The 24,370-nt window shown below is 41.2% G+C and overlaps 1 protein-coding gene across 2 annotated transcripts in view; it reads left to right on the forward strand.

The window, feature by feature from the left end:
- LOC126354641 (inter-alpha-trypsin inhibitor heavy chain H4-like) overlaps positions 1-24,370 on the forward strand; it is a 100,975-nt gene that overhangs the window by 27,352 nt on the left and 49,253 nt on the right. For both annotated transcript variants that reach the window (XM_050004414.1, XM_050004423.1), the window contains exons 5-9: positions 6,174-6,285; positions 6,825-6,985; positions 13,485-13,688; positions 19,475-19,625; positions 21,074-21,429. In XM_050004414.1, coding sequence (XP_049860371.1) covers positions 6,174-6,285; positions 6,825-6,985; positions 13,485-13,688; positions 19,475-19,625; positions 21,074-21,429 — 984 coding nt within the window. The remainder of the gene's footprint in view (positions 1-6,173; positions 6,286-6,824; positions 6,986-13,484; positions 13,689-19,474; positions 19,626-21,073; positions 21,430-24,370) is intronic.

Raw genomic sequence — 24,370 nt, forward strand, 5'->3', positions numbered from 1 at the left:
AGATTTCCCCCCCCCCCCCCCCCCCCCGCCAACATTATTCTTGACCAACCGTCCCTGCAACACTGTAGCCAGTTTCATCTGCACCTGTTTAGAAATAGTAGGGTACTATACCCACTACGTTGTACATCTCATGAAGAAACAGAGCAGGCTGTGTCCATATCTGCTGTTCGGCGAAGACTGTTCCACTCCAATCCTACCCATGGCACCCATCCAAATCCACAAGATCTCTCCAGAAGCGCGGAAGTCGAGGAGGTTAGCACCTCTTACCGGTATATAGTAGACACGAGAGTGTTGTGGTGATATAACAGACAGTTAAAAAAAGGTATGGTTTGTACACGATGGAGCTCCAGACAGGTTGAGTTTAAAACGTTTTATGTAAATCAACTGTGTTATCAATTCTAGATTATTATTATAGTGTATGGAATCAGCAGCAAAAGATACTGGCATAAGAGAAATGACTGTAGAACAATAACACACTTCTAAGGCTACACGGTTGTGCACCTAAAAATGCTATATTGTTAAAGCCATATGGCTTCTGAAGTAGTAGTTGTGAGGAATGCAGCCCTTTTAATACTCTAATGCAGGACATATATGTCCAAAATGAGAAATACGACCACCCTGTAAGTTTACTACCCCAATCACTGTCGTGAAAAACTTTAAAATGATAAAACTTCTTCCTGCTGCAGTATTCCGGTGTCCTGAAAGATGTGTTGGATAATATAGCAGTTTTGGTCTATCACCACAGCTCTATTAAGGGTGATATGTATGTGGCATCAGTTCACTCTCCCAGAGAATACTCTAGGTAATGGTTTAAGTCTGATAAACGCATTGCTTCTTCTCTTTAGTACTTAAGGAACAACACTGCCCACGAGAACCAACCATAACATAGCTCTTTATCTACATGAAGTGCTGAGTGCTATTGACAAGGGATTTAAGATCGATTCCGTATTTCTCCATTTCCGGAAGGCTTTTGACACTGTACCACACAAGCGGCTCGTAGTAAAATTGCGTGCTTATGGAATATCGTCCTCGTTATGTGACTGGATTTTCGATTTACTGTCATAGAATTCACAGTTCGTAGTAATTGACGGAAAGTCATCGAGTGAGGCAGAAGTGATTTCTGGCGTTCCCCAAGGTAGTGTTGTAGGTAGGCCCTATACTGTTTCTTATCTATATAAACGGTTTGGGAGACAATTTGAGCAGCTATCTTCGGTTGTTTGCAGATGACGCTGTCGTTTGTTGACTAATAAAGTCATCAGAAGACCAAAACAAATTGCAAAACGATTTAGAAAAAATATCTAAATGGTTCGAAAAGTGGCAGTTGACCCTAAATAACGAAAAGTTTGAGGTCATCCACATGAGTACTAAAAGGAACTCGTTAAATTTCGGTTACACGACAAATAAGTCTAATCTAAAAGCCGTAAATTCAACTAAATACCTAGGTATTAAAATTATGAACAACTTAAATTGCAAAGAACACATAGAGAATGTTTTGCGGAAGGCTAACCAAAGAATGCCTTTTATTGGCAGGAAACTTAGGAAATGTAACATACAGGGAGTTTCAAAAATGGCCGGTATATTTGAAACGGCAATAAAAACAAACGAGCAGCGATAGAAATACACCGTTTGTTACAATATGTTTGGGACAACAGTACATTTTCAGGCGGAGAAACTTTCGAAATTACAGTAGTTACAGTTTTCAACAACAGATGGCGCTGCAAGTTCTGTGAAAGATATAGAAGACAACGCAGTCTGTGGGTGCGCCATTCTGTACGTCGTCTTTCTGCTGTAAGCTTGTGCTGTTCACAACGTGCAAGTGTGCTGTGGACAACATGGTTTATTCCTTAGAACAGAGGATTTTTCTGGTGTTGGAATTCCACCACCAGAACACAGTGTTGTTGCAACAAGACGAAGTTTTCAACGGAGGTTTAATGTAACCAAAGGACCGAAAAGCGATACAATAAAGGATCTGTTTGAAAAATTTCAACGGACTGGGAACGTGACGGATGAACGTGCTGGAAAGGTAGGGTGACCGCGTTCGGCAACCACAGAGGGCAACACGCAGCTAGTGCAGCAGGTGATCCAACAGCGGCCTCGGGTTTCCATTCGCCGTGTTGCAGCTGCGGTCCAAATGACGCCAACGTCCACGTATCGTCTCATGCGCCAGAGTTTACACCTCTATCCATACAAAATTCAAACGTGGCAATCCCTCAGCGCCGCTACCATTGCTGCACGAGAGACATTCGCTAACGATATAGTGCACAGGATTGATGACGGCGATATGCATGTTGGCAGCATTTGGTTTACTGACGAAGCTTATTTTTACCTGGACGGCTTCGTCAATAAACAGAACTGGCGCATATGCGGAACCGAAAAGCCCCATGTTGCAGTCCCATCGTCCCTGCATCCTCAAAAAGTACTGGTCTGGGTCGCCATTTCTTCCAAAGGAATCAATGGCCCATTTTTCAGATCCGAAACGATTACTGCATCACGCTATCTGGACATTCTTCGTGAATTTGTGGCGGTACAAACTGCCTTAGATGACACTGCGAACACCTAGTGGTTTATGCAAGATGGTCCCGGCCAAATCACACGGCCGACGTCTTTAATTTCCTGAATGAATATTTCGATGATCGTGTGATGCTTTGGGCAATCCGAAACATACAGGAGGCGGCGTGGATTGGCCTCCCTATTCGCCAGACGTGAACCCCTGTGACTTCTATCTGTGGGGACACTTGAAAGACCAGGTGTACCGCCAGAATCCAGAAACAATTGAACAGCTGAAGCAGTACATCTCATCTGCATGTGAAGCCATTCCGCCAGACACGTTGTCAAAGGTTTTGGGTAATTTCATTCAGAGACAACGCCATATTATTGCTACGCATGGTGGATATGTGGAAAATATCGTACTATACAGTTTCCCAGACCGCAGCGCCATCTGTTGTTGACAATTGTAACTACTGTAATTTCGAAAGTTTGTCTGCCTGAAAATGTACTGTTGTCCCAAGCACATTGCAACAAACTATGTATTTCTATCGCTGCTCGTTTAGTTTTTATTGCCGTTTCAAATATACCGGTCATTTTTGAAACACCGTGTACCTACTAAGGAGACTGCCTACACTATGCTTGTCTGTCCTCTTTTAGAATACTGCTGCGCGGTGTGGGATCCTTACCAGGTAGGACTGACGGAGTACATCGAAAAAGTTCAAAGAAAGGTAGCACGTTTTGTATTATCCCGAAATATGGGAGAGAGTCTCACAGAAGTGAGACAGGATTTGGGCTGGAAACCATTAAAAGAAAGGCGTTTCTCGTTGCGACGGAATCTTTTCACGAAACACCAATCACGAACTTTCTCCTCCGAATGCGAAAATATTTTGTTGACACCGACCTAAATAGGGCGGAACGATCACCACGATAAAATAAGGGAAATCTGAGCTCGCACGGAAAGATGTAGGTGTTCATTCTTTCCGTGCGCTATACGAGATTGGAATAATAGAGAATTGTGAAGGTGGTTTGATGAACCCTCTGAAAGAGTTTATTTCTGCTGCTGCTCTGATATTTTTCATATATGCTCTATTGACTACCAGGAGAGCTTCGCTACTATTGCTTATACCTTCCACCTCTGATACGTTCCCACAAACCTGTCACGACAGCGATATACTGTAGATTTTGGGTATCTTTTCTTATCTTAGTAATAAGTTATTCTTATATGACAGTGTGTCGACTGTACTTAACATTCTGGAACTTGAAACTTACCCTTCTCCTTATTAATTGATCAGTTTAATTAATTTGTATATAAATTTGATATCAAAGTGTTCTCATGTCGCCCTTAACCCACTACTCACGTACACTACATCTACATCTACATATATACTCTGCAAATCACGTTTAAGTGCCTGCCAGAAGGTTCCTCGAGTCACCTTTACAATTCTCTATTATTCCAATCTCGTATAGCACCCAGAATGAACGAACACCTATATCTTTCCGTACCAGTTCTGATTTCCCTAGTCATGGTGATCGTTTCTTCCTATGTAGGTCGGTGTCAACAAAATATTTTCGCATTCGGAGGAGAATGTTGGTGACTGCAATTACGTGAGAAGGTCCCGCCTCAACGACAAACGCCTTTGTTTTAATGATGTCCATCCCAAATCCTGTATCATTTCAGTGACACTTTCTTCCTAATTTCGCTATAATACAAAACGTGCTGCCCTTCTTTGAACTTTTACGAGGTACTCCGTCAATCCTATCTGGTAAGGATCCCATACCGGGGAGCAGTAATCTAAAAGAGGACCGACTAGCGTAGAGTAGGCAGTGTCTTTATATAGGTCTGTTAAATTTTCTAAGTGTCCTGACAATAAAACGCACCCTTTCGTTAGCCTTCCACACAGCATTTCCTATGTGTTCCTTCCAATTCAAGGTGTTCGTAATTATAATTCCTAGGTATTTAGCTGAATCTACGGCCTTTAGATTTGACTAATTTATCGTGAACCGAAGTTTAACGGATTCCTTTTAGCTATCACGTGGATGACCTCACACTTCTCGTTATTTAAGGTCAATTGCCAATTTTAACGTCTTACAGATATTTTCTCTAAATCGTTTTGCAGTTTGTTTTGATCTTCTGATGATTTTATTAGTCGATAAACGACAGCGTCATCTACAAACAACCTAAGAAGGCTGCTCAGATTGTCTCCCAAATCGTTTATATAGATAAGAAACAGCAAAGGGCCCACAACACTACCTTGGGGAGCACCAGAAATCACTTGTGTTTTACTCGACGATTTTCCGTCAGTTACTGTGAACTGAGATCTCTCTGACAGGAAATCACGAATCTTGCATTAGCAGTCCAAAACCAGCGACCAGCAAGACTGTGTCAAGTGGTCCTACTCCACGATAACGCCCACTGCATTCTGCTAGACTGACAAAAGACATTATACAGGAGTAGAGTCGGGAGGTATTCCACACCCACCTTATTCTCCTGATGTTGCGGTCTTAACTTTTCACCTTTTCCTCTCTCATTCGAACGATCTTCAAGGAGCTTCCACTCTAGATTAAAATGCGCTCCGAACATAGCTCGACGAGTTCTTCGCCTCAAAACCATATGATTTCTACAGTCGCGGAATGGAAAGGCTACCCCAGCGTTTGTGGACTGTTGTAAGTAGTCAAGGAAATATGTTATTGATGAGTATAGTCACTGTAATGTATATCTACTACGTTTATTAATCTTACGGAAAAATGCTACTATCTTATGCATCGAGCCAATTTTAACAAATCTTCCTATTTCAGAAATTTCTGTATTGCTATTGCCACTCTGAGACTTTGTAAGATCACTCAATTTGCTGTCTAAATAACAAATCTCATGTACCCTTCTGCTGACACTCATCTTTCAACGTTGCGACGTCTTTCTTATTCATTATCTTTGCATCGTGGCCTTAAAATGACTAATGGCAAACTGTCAAAATGTTTCTACAACATGTGGCGACGCGTATGATACCGAGCGAATATTTCGTCAGTGAAGTTCGTGGAGAAAGCCTGTATTCCTACAGCTATCGTTTAGCTATAGCTTTTTCAAAGATTACTCATTCAATCAAGTGGACTTTCAAGTCCACTGCCTCCTCTGAGAAAATTACAATGTCATTAGCAAACTTGAAAGTTATTGGTTCTTCTCCCTAAACTTTGAAGCCTTCTCCGCCACTCATTTCTCAATGTACTCACTCGCTAACATCAAGGGTAAGCAACAACACCGTCACACCTTACCAACTTTTGCATCGATTCATGCTGTTCGAGTCTGGTATTTGTACAGGTTGCCGGCCGCAGGTGTCGGAGCGGTTCTAGGTGCTTCAGTCTGGAACTGCGCGACCGCTATGGTCGCAGGTTCAAATCCTGCGTCAGACTTGGATGTGTGTGATGTCCTTAGGTTAGATAGGTTTAAGTAATTCTAAGTTCTAGGTGACTGATGACCTCAGCTGTTAAGTCCCATAGTGCTCAGAGCAATTTGAACCTTTTTTTTTTTTTGACATGTTGGAGGCTATTTTCTTTCCTTGAATTTTATCCCGCTTCATTTAGACTTTCCTAGAGTGTTTTCCAGTAAAGATTGTAAAAAAGATACCTGCAAACATATAAATGTAAGTTTGCCTTTATTCAGTTTCTTTTGTAATTAGCTTTCTTCGCTACAGATCGTGAACGATTTATCGGTGGAGGTGCACATCAACGAGACGAGCGACATCACCCTTCTTGAAGTCCCCAGTCTGCAGCAGAGCAACGAAATCTCAGACGAAGAGTACTCTAGTGAGTACACCGCCGTTCTCAAGTTCAATACACCGTTGACGTACTTACCTCAGTTACGAATGTTTTATCCACAAACACAGTCTCTACTCGTCCTTTATCTCAGTTTACAGAGAATAGCTTCATCTTACTATCTGACGTAGTATTTCAAATGTACGTTCATTTACAGAACGGAGACTGCTTCAGTGCACGTCTAAAATAATTGAGAACAGTTAATCTTGAAATTTTACTAGCGTTATGAGTATTTCGTGAGATTTCGGAAATGTAACTGGATGATATCTCGCCACGATGTTTCGGCTGACAATGAGGCAGCCATTAGCGTTTGGGTGAGATTTAGAGTTGTAAACTCAGCTGAAGGTGGGTGCCTGTTTCTAGTTAAAATATCGTGGTACGATATCGACGTTATCCGGCAGAAATCCCGAAACCTCATGAAGGATTCAGAATTATATCAAAACTTTGTACTGCAAAATAATAAAGTTCTTAAGTCTAATGAGATACTGGCATACGTGTAAATCACTAAAAGTAGTAATGCCTATACGCAGCTAACCCTCTGGCGCACATGGAGAGGCCTTCGGACACGACAGCCGTGGTGCGGTGGTCCCCCAGCAGGGAGGAGCAGGCGGCGCTGAGGGCGGAGGGCGTGCAGGGGCAGCTGCTAGTGCGATACGACGTCGACCACGCCGCCAACAACAACCAGATACTCGTGAGTCAGCCCCCTGCTCACTTCTTTCCTAGATAATGTGTATGGTTCATCTAGCCCTAAGTGATGCAGTTTGCTTTCAGGCACTTCTAAATGCACTAACTCACGAATGACCACTAAATGGAGTGGTAACCTGACGTTCTCATTTTGACAAACTGATGCGTTTCTTACGTTGTTGCTGCTCTTCCTCACTCTATTCGAACGGTTGCATTCCAAATAATAAATCACAAAAATCCGTGTATCATACTTTGTATCTATATCAGTAAATGAAATAATCTGCAATGATTTAGGACTTAACAGCAACAGTTACACCTTTCTTGCTGCAAGAGCTTTTCTCAGGTTTCTTTTCCTCGTATAAACTACGTTTAGCACCTCTTTCCTTTTTATGTGTTACCTATATAATTGATATGCAATTTTCTCCTGAACACCTCTTCATACTCTTCATAATACATATTTAGATAAACACCCTTGTTCATATTTCATTCGTATTGACTAATCTGGTTTTACAGACATATCTAAAAGTGTCCTATTTCATTCCAATTGAATGTTAAAAATCAGCTAGTATCTTCTGCTTAAAAATGTTTTGTTTGCCCCTAATCGTCTTTTACGTTTCTTAATCTCTACCATTTTTTTCTTATTTCATCTTGTATTTGCAACTTATTTTTATTTCAGTTGTCTCCCCCACTAGGTAGTTATTCTTTCAAGTCTTTCTTCATTCCAGAACGCTATCTGCACATGCAAAATCATGGGTTGAACTGCTTGTATCGTTACGTGTATTCTAATTTTTTCTGTTCACTAATGGTTTCTGCAGAATATTAATGATAGGAAAAGAGCAGAAACTGGAACCATCCTATTCCCTCCTAAAACATGAATCCATCATTCTTGCCTGAGCTACATTTTTATTGCTACCTGTTTTCTACAGGTATCAAAAGTGCCCATGCTTGCAGTTCACTTCGATTTCGTCAAACTTTCAGTCTTATTAACCCATCTCACACTGTGAAATATTTCACATCTTCTCTTAGCGCCATTCACGTCATTATTTAAAAAATTCTTCTTGCTAAATTACTACCTTCGTAGCCTTCATTTTTTAAAATTCTTCCAATGCTTCTGCGGCGGCATTTCACTTTGTCTCTCTTTTCTGTATATTTTATTTTATTTTTAGAGTTTTTATATTTGCTTGCCCGTGCTGGATACGAGGAGCAGAGATATGAAGGTAAATCTGTTTTTTGCTGGGAAGAAACATCCAGGATTCGTCACAAAAGGTACCAATTTATGCTACAAATTACAGATACTCATACAAATTCTCGATTATGGTTTATTATACAAATGCAACAACATTACTGTCAGAAGAATACGTTTTCAGTGGGCCATCCCAAATAGAAATAATCTCTCCACTGGACAAGTGCCACGTATTAGTCCTACAGCCAAAGTAAGGAAGAAATTGTATGAACAATGTGCAGCTAAGATGTTAAATAGTGTAGTTGTGTTGAAAGGTACGTGCTGAACTAAGAACGTGCTGTTGTATTCTATAATTTCCCATATGTAGATATTGTTGGTGAGATCACCTGCTACTCATAGTCAGAAAAATATTTAGTGATGTCCGAAACAAGTAAAGGCTGTCCCTCAGCCTAAGTATTGATGATCTTAACACCAATGAATGTACTCACACATTATTTGCAACGTTTGGTGTCAGTGACTGGAAACTCGGAATAGATGATCCAGCATATGTTCTGGTGCATGCTTCTGAAATTGCAGTAAGTCTGAGGCTAGGGACCGTTGTGGAATTTTGATGCTGTGTGTACCCATTGTCTTAAAACCAAAGTAAAGTTTAACGCTGAAGTACTAATGTAAGATTTCAATATAACAACTGTCCAGCACTAGGGGCTAGAATGGACATATCTTCATTGCGTCACCATAGACACTTCCTTAGATTGCCCATTACAGTGAAGGTTCTTGCATGCCCATGGTTAGCCTATGATTACTCAGTGTCTCACACATCACGTGCTGCTCCCAATTCATCTCGAAGCAGTAATATAGGGTAATGATAACTTAAATTATTTTCTCACGCTGAAAGTTTACCATGTCGAAAAACTACTGAATAAATTTCTCTCTAAATTTTACATAATATATTCAAATATGGAACCATGGATAACGTAAAATGACTTGTACAATTTAGGTAATGGTGCTACCGAACATTTGCTAGCGTAGTGGGGTTGTTTATTAAGCATTTGTATCTAGCATAGATTGAATATTATGTCTACTAGCTGTCTAAACAAATGCCAAACGTATTATGACTTTTGTCTTACAGGCTATACGCTTAACAAATCAGCCTGTTAGAAGAACATCTGCAACTGAGTATTATACCAGTGATTGAAAATATCTTTTCAGTAGTAAATTTCTTTTGTTATTCCACGACCGATTTAGGGCTATAATAAACCCATTTTCAGGCGTCGTACTGGGAATAGCAAAAGGCGGGAGATAATTTTCACACCCCGCAACACACATAAAAAAGAAAAAAATTATAAAAGAGTTTTTAAAAACTTTTAAAAAACATTTCGAAACCGCCGTTCAGTGCGAAAGTGACACCAGACAGTAAAACGGACGACTGTCAGGGTAGAGAAATATACAAATAATAGCAGGACACTTACGCTGTGCTGTGGCCTCCGAGCGCCGCGGTGGACGTGTACCATGCGCGGTGTGCTACCTACGAGCCCAGGACAGGGAGTAGCGGGTGCGAACGAGGAAGCAAACTGGTAAAGCAGATTGGCAAAAGTGATGTCATCTGTTGGCGGAGAGAAGAACTCGGGGCCAGTACCCCAGCCGTTCACAATTTGAATTAGTGGTTTACATTTAAAATTCAGAAATAAGAAAAAAATGCTTAAGAAATACACGAAATAAGATAAAAGTGCATTATGCGCAATAAAGGAGCACATTGAACAGGTCGGCACACAAATGTGGTAAAACTGAGTGAAAGCTGCGATATAAAATTATTATATAAATCGTAAAGAGCAATGAAACTGTCCTTTTCACATGAGTGGCAAAAAAGTTTTAAATTTAGTGGGGATATTTATGTGGCACGTGGAAAAGAGCGCCACACTCATCAGTTAAAAGAACATACACACATATGCCACTCCTATTTACAAGCTCTCGTTACTGATCAACAGGGAACGTAGCGAAACCTTGCAGTCTATACTGTCAGAAAGTTATATGCCAATTAATAGCTAACGCCAATAACACTAAAAGGACACATTAAAAGTGGGGTCAGTTTAAAATCTGCTAATCAATGGTCGACAAGTAATCGAGACTTACATGACATAAGACCTGAGACGCAGTTTACATCGTGAAATACAGGTACATTTTTAATTAGTGAGGGCACATACACTCCTGGAAATAGAAAAAAGAACACATTGACACCGGTGTGTCAGACCCACCATACTTGCTCCGGACACTGCGAGAGGGCTGTACAAGCAATGATCACACGCACGGCACAGCGGACACACCAGGAACCGCGGTGTTGGCCGTCGAATGGCGCTAGCTGCGCAGCATTTGTGCACCGCCGCCGTCAGTGTCAGCCAGTTTGCCGTGGCATACGGAGCTCCATCGCAGTCTTTAACACTGGTAGCATGCCGCGACAGCGTGGACGTGAACCGTATGTGCAGTTGACGGACTTTGAGCGAGGGCGTATAGTGGGCATGTGGGAGGCCGGGTGGACGTACCGCCGAATTGCTCAACACGTGGGGCGTGAGGTCTCCACAGTACATCGATGTTGTCGCCAGTGGTCGGCGGAAGGTGCACGTACCCGTCGACCTGGGACCGGACCGCAGCGACGCACGGATGCACGCCAAGACCGTAGGATCCTACGCAGTGCCGTAGGGGACCGCACCGCCACTTCCCAGCAAATTAGGGACACTGTTGCTCCTGGGATATCGGCGAGCACCATTCGCAACCGTCTCCATGAAGGTGGGCTACGGTCCCGCACACCGTTAGGCCGTCTTCCGCTCACGCCCCAACATCGTGCAGCCCGCCTCCAGTGGTGTCGCGACAGGCGTGAATGGAGGGACGAATGGAGACGTGACGTCTTCAGCGATGAGAGTCGCTTCTGCCTTGGTGCCAATGATGGTCGTATGCGTGTTTGGCGCCGTGCAGGTGAGCGCCAAAATCAGGACTGCATACGACCGAGGCACACAGGGCCAACACCCGGCATCATGGTGTGGGGAGCGATCTCTTACACTGGCCGTACACCTCTGGTGATCGTCGAGGGGACACTGGATAGTGCACGGTACATCCAAACCGTCATCGAACACTGTACTAGTGCCGACATTGTGCATGATCTGTTGCCTGTGTCTATGTGCCTGTGGTTCTGTCAGTGTGATCATGTGATGTATCTGACCCCAGGAATGTGTCAATAAAGTTTCCCCTTCCTGGGACAATGAATTCACGGTGTTCTTATTTCAATTTCCAGGAGTGTATAATGCCACAGTACTATAATGTGCCATAGTCGTAGGATAAAATGAAAAACATGCAAACTTTTATTACGAGTGGACAATTTTACATCTATGTAAAATGAAATTGATGGACGGACCTTACTATAGGAAACAGGCATAGGTTTCATAGTATCTAGCCTGACCGGCGATTTCGAAATATTTTTTTAAAGTTTTTCTAAAACTCTATTAGAGAAAAAATTTCTTTTTTATGTGTGTTGAAGCGTGTGAGAATTATATCCCGTCTCTTGCTGTTTCCAGTACGACACCTGAAGATGGATTTGTAACAACCCAAACCCGGTCGTGCAATAATAAAAGAAATTTACTACTGAAGCGGTATTTTCAACCAATAGTATACGCTTAACGTCAGTTTTAGGTATCAGTTCAACGATTACTACATGGTAAGCTTTGGTGGCTCTGCATATAGCCAAACAACTACTACAACCTGCATGTCAGGAACTGCATCATGGCATCCTTGTTGGCTACTGAATAATCTTACGAAACACTGCGGACATGTGCACAGCAAAGTGAACAGGTGCTATGCTTTCAAAATAAACCGCACGGGAAAACAGGGTCAGATGCCATGAAGCCACGTGGTATCAACAAGTGTATGTATCTGTACGTATGAACAAAGCATGGGTACATGGGTCGACAATGGAAAATTTTCTACTGCCGGCCCTTCCTGCCTGAGTTTCGAGTCTTCCCTCGGGCATGGATGTGTGTGTTGTTCTTAGCATAAGTTAGTTTAAGTTAATTTAAGTAGTGTGTAAGTCTAGGGACCGTTGTCCTCAGCAGTTTGGTCCCTTAGAAATTCGCAGGCAATTGAACAATCTCTACTGCAATGTCCGTAGCTACTGGTGTAGCGCCTAGCGTTGCTGCCTCTGGATCACGAGGTTCCGGGTTTGATTCCCGGCTGGGCTGGGGAATTTCTCTGTCCGGGGACTGGGGGATTGTGTTGTCCTCATCATTTCATCATCATTCGTGACAGTAGCTAGAGTGTCTTATGTAAAAATTGGGCTGTGTACAAATTGGGACTTTGTACCGGTGCTGATGACCGCGCAGTTTAGGGCGCCACAAACCAAACATCATAATCTTTACTGCGGTAAATACGTGTACAAATAATCAGAGGAATTGAATATTGTAATGTTTGAAAAAATAGTACAGGTATGGTAGTCTCAATTGGATAGTACAGAGTACAACTCATGCAGAAGTTCACATATCATGTAATCACTACATAACATCCGCAATAAAAGCTAAAAAATTTGTTTTGTGAGAGAGATGGAGATATCGTAAGTCCTTTGTTGTCACAGATAGATAGACATATATGGATATCGTCAGTCAAGCACGCACATTAATTGTAATAGCTCACAGAGGAATACTGAATTCCACTAGCAAATTGCCAATACATGGTACAAGACGTTATTTTGAATAACAACTATTTGAAAATGTAATTGAAACATCGGAAAAGTGCACGAGTTATGAATTTAATTGCATGGATAGCATTTGCAACTAGCAGTAGTCTTACCCCGTTGCACCAAACATCAAAATTCCATCGTCTTCTTCCAGAGCTTCTAAACTACACAGATACAGGACACAGAACCAGCTGGGGAGATTCTTTACTCCAGAGCATGCCAGTACAATTGAATTTTGGCAGCCTATGTACTCATTGGTTGGCGCTGGCCGAAACTTCTAAGCTAAACGAGATTTGATACTCCATTCGTAGCACAGATATTGTTGCCGACTCAAGTCTCGCAAGGCATGTTGTCCTTGGCAGTCAAGTCACTCACACAGAGTGCACTTCCACAGAGTACAGGGAATTATGGGACAGATTGCAATGCACGACGCTCACGCACTTTCACACCAATAACAGTCGTTTCTTTTGCGTCTTTTCAACCTATGATTTCTTCTTAATTTGAAACTTTTCTTATACACCGTTGTAACATCGTTGAATGGTACCGTCTTAATTAGCTCAGCTTCCATAATGACTACACTAACGAGGTTGAAACATTTCTTCTGCGCAGGTGACTGATGATGGATATTTTGTGCACTTCTACTCACCGCCCGACCTCCCACCGCTGGAAAAGTACATCGTGTTCGTGTTGGACGTGAGTGGCTCGATGACTGGCAACAAGATAGATCAGCTGATTCGGGCCATGGTCTCCATCTTTGACGAGCTGAGTCCTCGTGACAACTTCACTCTCATCGTATTTTCCTCTGAACCAAAGGTAAGAAACAGGCACTCTCGTTTGTTTACATCTCTGTAGCATCCAGGGTGTTGTTTAATAGACACAAGGAACCGAAGACTCACAAATAGATAAGAGGCTTTCTCATATCAAAAGGAAAGGGATAGCGCAGAGGATGACAAACGGGATCTGATTGAGATAGAGTATGGTTCAGAATCACATATATTGCGCCTTGTAAACACTGTCACTAAGTTCGTAATCTAAGTTGCAGTTGCTGAGTGTAAGCTCCTTGAGAGCAGAAGAGTTGCAGTCACAACCACAGAGTCCCTAAGAAATTCCTCGTAAATTTTACCCCAAACAAATTGATAAATAAAACAATAAGATAAATTTTGTAAATAATGCTATCAAAGTGAGAGCAAAACCATTGAGGGCTACAGATTATTCATTACAGAGTATGAGAACATTATAGATAAAGACTATATCTGACATCTTTACTTATTAGTTACCTATTATAAATGGTGTTCAGAAACTCCCGTTACACGCTTCTAGGTGTTGTAGAGGGGAGTGAGTACATAATATTTTGAATAAGAACTCATTTCGAGAAATGTCATCCAATGACGCTAGAGAGCGTCAGTGTTACAGGCGCTGGCGCTTGTAAATGCATGGAGACAGATAAATGTATCAGTCTTAGGTAAAGGCCTCTGGATTGGAAACGAACCAGTCGAAAGTTACAAGGAAAAATAGCTATGAAACCTCTGCGAGTAGAATACATGTACCAGTCCTGTTGCTGCTAAGAATTTAGGACATTTAACTTTCAGAGGTGGAAGTACTGATCAAAAAAAGAAAAAAGTCCAATAAATATGAGCGCTAAAATGCGTAACAAAGGAGCTATGAGCACATTATCATCTTCGTTAGTGTGAACACATCTCCTTTATTGAACAAAGGCTCATAGCTTTAAAGGTATGCATTGTAGAGCCAACGTTTTCTGCAATTTTTTTTTCTTGTTTTCGTCCATACTACCACCTCTGAAAGTTGCATAGCAATCTTAGCCACCATCACATGTATCAGAACGATTTTCGGTTGTAACTTTCTAATCACTTGTTTCCATATGAGAGATCCTTATCTCAAATTGATACATTTATTCTTCTCGATCGTCCTTGAAAGTGTGTAACATAATCATTGAATCACCCTGCATAAATATACATTTGCAGGCAATGGTGCCTACAACTTGACGCTCTGTAGCCTCGTCGGATGACGTTTCAAGACACGACTTCCTATTCAAAAATATTATTTACTCAATCCCCTCTACAAGCCCTAGAAGTTTGTTACAAGAATTTCTAAATAGCCTGTTTTTCAAATAAATTAATAGTACACCCATTATTTGTAAATGAAATTCGCAGTAGCGGTACCAGAGTTATAACGGCGGTTGGCTGAGAGACAAATGGAACCTCCTGACGGCAGCCTAGTTAGATGCCCAGTGTTAACCGCAGCCGTGACCGAAAACCAAAACTTCATCGATGTCGCTACTCCGACATCTCCCAGTGAAGTCTCTCCTGTCGAGTCTCACTGGGTCTCCTTTGGTGTGTCGAGGTCTCCCACAACAGGCGGTCTCTGCCCTTGCGTTCTGCAGAGATCTCTTCCTGGGTGAGGCCATGTACCTGATTGATCATCTCATATTCTGTTTCTGAACAATCACATTATTTTCCAAAATCTTCCTTAATTGTTATGTACTATCTACTATTCCCATGGCAGAAGTAACAAACATCCACAAAAAAGTTGTTCCTAGAAGGCAGTGCCTTTGCTTGGCAAGCAAACGGTATCTCATCCATTGTAGATGTCCCATGACCTGTGGAACTGTCTATTTGTCATCTCTGCCTTCGAAAAACAACTTTACATCTGCAAACACTAATACCAGCAAGTGTAGATCGACGAATGGTCCAGTATATGTTCAGACATACTACAGGGGCTGTGAAAACATCCTGCGACATTCCTCGGCTTCTGACTCCCCTTCACAGGTGGATATGGCTTCATTGCCGAGTGGCTGTTGCAAATGGGGGTATGCTAAGCGTCTCGCCTGGCCATTATATTGTTATGTGCACGTGAAAAGAAAAAGTGTTTGAGTTCAATATACAAGCTAGTAGTAGACATTTTTGTAAGATGGACTAGAACACAGTTTCAGTAATTCTTATCGAACTTATCTATAAGCATTTTGTGCACAATTTTTTAGACTGGTTAAATTTTTACCACACTATAATGTTTATCCAATCATATTTGGTCGTCAGATCAATTCTACTCACAAAGTTATTTATACGTTTATTGTTCATGAAACAAGTACTTTGAACTAGCTGTTACCAACAGCTGCGCTCACAACATGGTGGTTTTGTTATTATGAGTGATGGTAAGTATGTAAGCTACTGTATATGGAAAAGACATCATCTTTCCTCACGTGGCTGGTAATTATACGCATCTGCTTCACAAAAGACAAATATTATAACAAAACATTCATTCTCAAAATAATTTGTAGAACAAGTAACTATGGGAAGACCCTATTTTTTTACTATCAAAATAATGTCCTGTAGAAGTCTTGATAATTATGCAAAAACAAGTGAACACGCTCAATGAAATACAAGGTGAAGCAGTCGAACGGGAAGATTTAAACACTGGATAGCTACTGCTGCAGTGGGGGGGGGGGGGGGGGGGGGGGGGCGCTATGCTAACGTGGAAATTGGCCTTGGGAGCGTAACATGTGGACGTTTCAGCAGCTATGGAGCGTTGACCAGTTGTACGACATGCGATTGCTGTGAAGGTGTTTTAAAAGAAGTTGGATAATTTTGTAGAAGCTCAATGCTATATCCACAAGGATTTCAATTTACCTCCACAGGCTCCTGGACTAGCTTCCTATGCTATCAAGCTTTGGGTGAAACCTCTGGTAACACTACGTAAGAAACAGGCGGTAGTGTAAAAGCAAGTCAGATATAAGACAGAATATCGGATGGTAACATTTTCCCTGCCTGACCTCTATGACTATGATGCAGATAAAGAAATACTCTCCCAGCAAGATGGTGCAACAAGCCGTTCTGCCCCAGTCTCAGTGGTTTTGCTTAGACTGGCATTTCCTGCTCGTCTCATTAGCAATGTTGTTGTTGTTGTTGTTGTTGTTGTTGTCTTCAGCAGCTTTCCATGCTACTCTATCCTGTGCAAGCTTCGTCATACCTACTGCAACCTAATTCCTTCTGAATCTGTTTGGTGTATTCATTTCCGGGTCTCCCTCTACGATTTTTACCCTCCACGCTGCCCTCCAATGCTAAATTGGTGATCCCTTGATGCCTCAAAATACGTCCGACCAACCGATTCCTTCTTCTGGTCAAGTTGTGCCACAAGCTCCTCTTCTCCCCAATTCGTTTCAATACCTCCTCAGTAGTTATGTGATCTACCCATATAATCTTCAGCATTCCTCTGTAGCACCACATTTCGAAAGATTCTATTCTCTTCTTGTCTAAACTATTTATCGTCCACGTTTCACTTCCATACCTGGCTACACTCCATACAAATACTCTCAGAAACGACTTCCTGACATTTAAATCTATACTCGATGTTGACAAATTTCTCTTCTTCAGAAACGCTTTCCTGGCCATTGCCAGTCTACACTTTATATCCTCCCTACTTTGACCATGATTAGTTATTCTGTTCCCCAAATAAAAAAACTCATTTACTACTTTAAGCGTCTCGTTTTCTAATCTAATTACCTCAGCATCACCCGACTTAATTCAACTACATACCATTACCCTCGTTTTGCTTTTGTTGATGTTCATCTTATATCCTCCTTTCAAGACTCTGTCCATTCCGTCCAGCTGCTCTTCCAGGTACTTTGCTGTCTCTGACACTATTACAATGTCATCGGCGAACCTCAAAGTTTTTGTTTCTTCTCCATGGATTTTAATATCTACTCCGAATTTTTCTTTTATTTCCTTTACTGCTTGCTCAATATACAGATTGAATAACATAGGGGATAGGCTATAACCCTGTCTCACTCCCTTCCAAACCACTGCTTCCCTTTCATGCCTCTCAACTCTTGTAACTGCCATCTGGTTTCTGTACAAATTGTAAATAGCCTTTCGCCTCCTGTATTTTACCCCTGCCACCTTCATAATTTGAAGGACAGGATTCCAGTAAACATTATCAAAAGCTTTCTCTAAGTCTACAAATGCTAGAAACGTAGGTTTGCCTTTCATTAATCTATTTTCTAAGGTAAGTCATAGGGGCAGTATTGCCTCACGTGTTCCAACTTTTCTGCGGAATCCATACTGATCTTCACCGAGGTTGACTTCTAGCAGTTTTTCCTTTCGTCTGTAAAGAATTCGTGTTAGTATTTTGCAGTCGTGACTTATTAAACTGATTCTGCGGTACTTTTCACATCTGTCAACACCTGCTCTCTTTGGGTTTGGATTTATTGTATTCTTCTTGAAGTCTGAGGGTATTTCGCCTGTCTCATACATCTTGCTCACCAGATGGTAGAGTATTGTAAGGGCTGGCTCTCCCAAGGCTTTCAGTAGTTATAAAGGAATGTTGTATACTCCCAGGGCCTTGTTTCGGCTTACGTCTTTCAGTGCTCTGTCAAACTCTTCACCCAGTATCATATCTCCCATTTCATCTTCATCTACATCCTCTTCTATTTTCATAGTAATGTCCTCAAGAACATCGCCCTTGTATAGACCCTCTATATACTCCTTCCACCATTCTGCTTTCCCTTCTTTGCTTAGAACTGGGTTTTCATCTGATCTTTTGATATTCATGCAAGTGATTCTCTTTTCCCAAAAGTTCTCTTTAATTTTCTTGTAGGCAGTATCTATCTTACCCCCAGTGATATACGCCTCTTCGTCCTTACATTTGTCCTCTAGCCATCCCTGGTTAGCCATTTTGCACTTGCTGTCGATCTCATTTTTGAGACTTTTGTATTCATTTTCGCCTGCTTCACTTACTGCAGTTTCATATTTTCTCCTTTCATCAATTAAATTCAATATGTCTTCTGTTGCCCAAGGAATTCTACTAGCCCTGGTCTTTTTACCTACTTGATCCTCTGCTGCCTTTACTATTTCATCTCTCAAAGCTACCCATTCTTCTTCTACTGTATTTCTTTCCCTCATTCTTGTCAATCTTTCCCTAAAGCTCTCCCTGAAACTCTCTACAACCTCTGGTTATGTGAGTTTATCCAGGTCTCAACTCCTTATTTTCCCACCATTTTGCAGTTTCTTCAGTTTTACTCTACAGTTATAACCAATAGATTGTGGTCAGAGTAGACATCTGCCTCTGGAAATGTCTTACAATTTAAAACCTGGTTCCTAAATCTCTGTCTTACCATTGTATAATCTAGGAAAAATGGCGATATTCTGTGGTATCCTCATTCAGCAGCTTTATCGGAACTAGACGCTTTTCTTTGTGGTTATCTGGAGTCCAAAGTATTCAAGAAAAACCGTTCAAGGATAGTTTGAGAAAGTGAATTCGCCAAGAAATGAACATCATTACGTTGGAGCTTTTTCGAAATGTCATGAGCAAATTCACCTTCAAACTCCAACGATGTACACTGAACCACGGTCGTCATCTAAGTTATACCGTAAGATAAACCAAGATAAACTACTAATTCCCACTCATGTACACTGCATTCACGTTAAAATATAATACTTCTTTAAATATTCACTTTGTGCCTATCTTTGTCTGCTTCACATTGTATTTTGATGGCGACATCTTGATAATGTTTATAGAGGTATAAATAAGTTCATAAGAAGACATTTACTATCTGTGGACAAATCTAATGTATCATTTAACCGCAGGTGTGGTGGCCAGATACGGAGAACAACGCCTATATGTACTCGTACGGTTGGCCCAAAAGACAAAGAAATGATGCTGATGCTATCGTTTCTGCAACTCCAGAAAATGTTGCTAGAGCCAAAGACTTCGTGAGGAGTCTCTATGCGTTAGGAGGTGAGTTCAACTGTCTAGGTAGTGGTCGTAGCTCACAATAAAAGTAACAGATGAAGTTAAGTGTATTCTTGGAACGCTTCATAACAGCTAGAGGTGGGACAAATCAGAAGTAAATGATACAGGAAATTGCTCTGCATTCTGTGTCGGATTCTTTATCAAAAAGGAAAGAAGCTGAAAGCTGTCGAAGTAAATTTTGAAACACTATGAGTCCTATGGTATAGTTTAGTAACAATGGCGCCAGTAGTATAAGTAAAAGACTTTATATTATCATGTTTTGCCTATGTGTTATTAAGACATTCATGTTTTTGGTTTTTGGGGTTTCGCATTTCGAGACTAGTATCAAGATTCCTGACAGCATCTGAAACTGAGAACTTCAATCCATTTTCATGTAAATGCTCTATTGTAAATTTTCCAACCTTTTGTTGTTAATTCTATCAGTGAACGTCAAGGAAGATATAAAAATAGATTTGAAATAAGGTAGTATCTTTAGACTTTCTTGTGATGATTACACATTCCCCATTACCATGTGATCAGTGTTTTCAGAGGCTGCTACATAGTGAAACGTTATCTTCTAGTTTTAATATTGTTCTAGTGTGACTTCAAACCGTCTCATGGCTTGCCTATCAAACCGCTTACATGAAAATTGGTTAGTTATTACTGGAGAAGCAAAATCGTAATAACTCTCAAATTTCAATCAATGAGTTGTCAGACAAAGAAGCACATCAATCATAAAATAATTCTTCTTGTCCTTTTACTAAGTTGTAGACATTTTTAGCATCAGGTTGTCGGAGTGCGTCGAGTACGCTCTTTACAACTTCCGTACAGAAACAGTTGATATTCAGAATATCGGTTCTGGATAGCACACGACGGTACACAGCGTTGTAATAATTGTTTCTCAAACACCATACTTGAAAACATGTACTGAAACATTATTCTCAACCATACACAAGAGTGTGTAGCTCGATGCATTAGACCTTGCTCACCTTAGTTACTTAACTTCACTGTGACGTGGGCATCTAACGTGACTTGAAGGAGGGTCAGTCAGTGGTCGTTCAGACAGATGTATGAGTTTCAGGGAAGTTGCCACAAATGATACCTTCTGGACAAAATGAAAGCTGTAAGGACTGCTTAGGGTAAAGATGTGCATCAGTATAATCCAAAAATACAAACTGTTTAGATGAGAAGAGAGTTGTCATGTCAGGCTTTTGTTAGTATATTAGGTGAACAGGGATTCAAGGTTGGGAATTTCTTGAAGCGTGTAGTTAAAATTGCTGTGGAGAGTCATTGGTACATTTCATCTCACTTGGATACAATGATCGTAACACGATAAACTTTTCAAAAAAGACTATGCCATGATTAATGTTTAAAAGCTAAATCTAAATGAAGATGTGGGGCCTTTAAGAATGCATAAAATAAGCCTGATCATAGGATGGACCTGCTTGCTCCAGGGACAGCAATGTACGAGGCGCTAGACAGAGCACTGCGGGTATCAAGGTCACGTGTGCCGCGTCCAGACGCTTCACTTGTGATGGTGCTGCTGACGGACGGACTGCCTGACGGAGGATCAGACGCCATCTTGCAGGACTTCACTGCTGGGAATGTGGAACGTGAAGTGACGCTGTTTACGCTGGCGTTCGGTGAAGATGCAGACTTCGGATTTCTCAGGAAGCTGGCCCTGCGCAACGGCGGCTTCGGCAGGCGCATCTACGAGGCGGCGGACGCGCACCTGCAGCTGCGCAACTTCTACCGGCAGGTCGCGTCGCCGCTCCTCTCCAGCGTCAACTTCACGTACGGGGACGGACAGGTGAGCTCCAGTGCCCGGCACTACAAGTACAAGGTATGTGTTGCTTTGAAGTGTGGAAGAGCTGCTCTTAATATCCCCCTTTTCAGTCACAAACAACAGCTAGGGCTCTATATAATTAGATATCCTACACAAACTTCCTCACCTCAAAGCAGCACTTGCAACCTATGTCCTCAGTTATTTGCTGGATGTATTCTAATCTCTGACTTTCTCTACATTTTTACCCTCTATAGCTCCCTCTAATACCATGGATATCATACCTTGATTTCTTAACAAATATCCTGTCTCTTCTTCTTGTTCAGTGATTTCCATATAATCCACGCACTTTGCTCTAAGTCTTCCACTGTCATTGTCCCCTCTTGTCTCTTGTACATATTGCATGTTACCTATCTTTCCCTATAGATTACTCCTATTTTTCTCAAAATTTCGAACATCTTAGGCCATTTCACACTGCCGAACCGTTTTTGCAGATCGACAAATCCTATGAACATGCCTTTATTTTTCTCAAGTCTTGCTTCCATCATTAACCGCTCTCATGCCTCCATCTTCCCCAAAAGCCAAACTGATCGTCATCCAATAATTCCTCATCTTTATTTTCCATTCTTTTGTAAGTTGTCCTTGTCAACAGCCTGAATGCATGAACTGTTAAGATTATTGTGGAATAATTCTTGCACTGATCACCTCTTACAGTCTTTGGAACTGCATGGATGATGTTTTTCCGAAAGTCTGATGGTATATTGCCAGACTTATACCTTCTAAACGCCAATGTGAATAATCCTCTGTTGCCAATTCCCCAAATAATTTGAGAAATTCTGTTGAAATATTATTTTTTCCTTCTGCCTTACTTGATCTTCAATCTACCAAATCTCTTTTAAATACTGGTTCTAATAACAGATCCCCTACGTGTTTTATATCGACTCCTGTTTTTCCTCCTGTCTCGTCATCAGGGAAGTCTTTCCCCTCACACACTCCTTCAATGTACTCTTTCCACCTACCTGCTTTCTCCCCTGCATTTAACAGTGGATTTACCATTACACTCTTAATATTACCATCCTTGCATTTAATTTCACCGAACGTTTTCGTAACTTTTCTATATTCTGAGTCAGTTCTTCGACAGTTATTTCTCTTCCGATTTCTTCACATTCTTCATTCAGACAAATCGCCTTAGCTTCTCTGCACTTCCTATTTATTTCATTTCTTGATGACTTGTATTTTGTATTCCTCAATTTCCCTGAACATTTTTGTACTTCCCTCTTTCATCAATCGACTGAATTATTTCTTCTGTTACCCGTGGTTTATTCGCAGTTACCTTCTTTGTATCTACATTTTTCTCTCTGAGTTCTGTGATTGCCCTTTTTGGAGTTGCCCATTCCTCTTTAATTAATGTGCCTACTGAGCCATTCATTATCGCATTATCTATAGCCTCAGAGAACTTCAAGCGTATCTATTCATTCCTTAGCACTTACATATCCCACTTCTTTGGACATTGATTCTTCCTAACTAGTCTCTTCAACTTCAGCCTACTCTTCGTCACTAGTAAATTGTGACCTAAGTCTATATTTTCTCCTGAGTACACCCTACAAGTCAGTACCTAATTTCGGAATCTCTGCCTGTCCATGATGTAATCTAATTCTAATTAACATCTTCTTGTATCTTATGGTCTTTTCCAAGTCTGTTTTTTTTTCCTGTTGTGATTCTTGAACAGTGTATCAGCCATTATTGGCTGAAATTTATAAGAGAACTCATTTAGTCTTTCTTCTCTCTTATTCCTACTACCAAACCCATACTCTCTGCAGGCCTTTCTTCTGCTCCATGCACTACAACCGCATTCCAGTTACCTGTGTCGGACATACACCTGAACTGTCATTGTTGGTGCTGGGTTGCTATATGAGAATAACTCTGTCACTTAACTGTTCACATTAACTCACTTACTGCCCTACTTTCATATTTGTAACGATCCTACCCCTTCATACCATTAGCTACTGCTTTTGATAATACCATATACTCATTTCACCAGAAATCATTATCTTCTTTATATTTCACTCTTCTGATCCTCACTATATCTAGATAGAGCCTTAGCATTTCCTTTTTCAGGTTTTATAGCTTCTCTACCACTTTCATACTTCTGACATTCCATACCCTAGCTTGTATAACGTTATCCTGTCGTTGGTTATTTGATCTTTTCCTCGTTGTCATCGCCCCCCTGGTAGGTCTCTTGTGGAGATCCGAATGGGGAACTAGTCTGAAATATTTTGCCAGTGCAGAGTTCATCATGACATTTTTTCAATTATAAGCCACATATTGTGGGTATACAGTATGTGTCTTTAATTTAATGGTTTCTATTGCCTTCTGCGCCCTGATTCACTGAACACTGCCGATTCTTCTTCCCTTAGGGACTGTTTCTCACCACAAGGACAAAAGAATGACCTCAACGGCTGTCCTCCCCACTGTCGCCATTGACAAGCCCACTGCCTGAATGAGGGTGACGTCTCATGCCAGAAGACGTCAGCTGCCAGTGCTGATGATTTTTATTCAAAATTTAAGTTTTAACGGGGTTCCAACCAGGATCAAGGACGTTTTTTTTATTTCTCTTATAAACCGTTAAACATCTACAAGCAGTAACAAGGAAACCCAAGATACCCACATCCAAACCGGCAACACCAACTTCTATATGAGAAAGACTGCAATTACTCAATTTAATTATTAGAGATAAAACAGCTGATACTTCAGGAATTTGAAAGAAAACTATCAATGAGGATTGAAACAAGACGGCAAAACTATTTCTTGCAGCAAACTGCTGTTGTGATAGCATCCATAGTAGATCACAAAACTGTGGGGGGAGGAAGTTAGTCAGTGCTCAAGCCACATTAGTTTAGTAGCTAAATTAGCCCAGGGAGATCTAAAACAATAATATGTGGCCCAGAGGACACACTGTATCATGCAA

The sequence above is a fragment of the Schistocerca gregaria genome, chromosome 1, assembly GCF_023897955.1.
Source record: "Schistocerca gregaria isolate iqSchGreg1 chromosome 1, iqSchGreg1.2, whole genome shotgun sequence".
Taxonomy (NCBI): domain Eukaryota; kingdom Metazoa; phylum Arthropoda; class Insecta; order Orthoptera; family Acrididae; genus Schistocerca; species Schistocerca gregaria.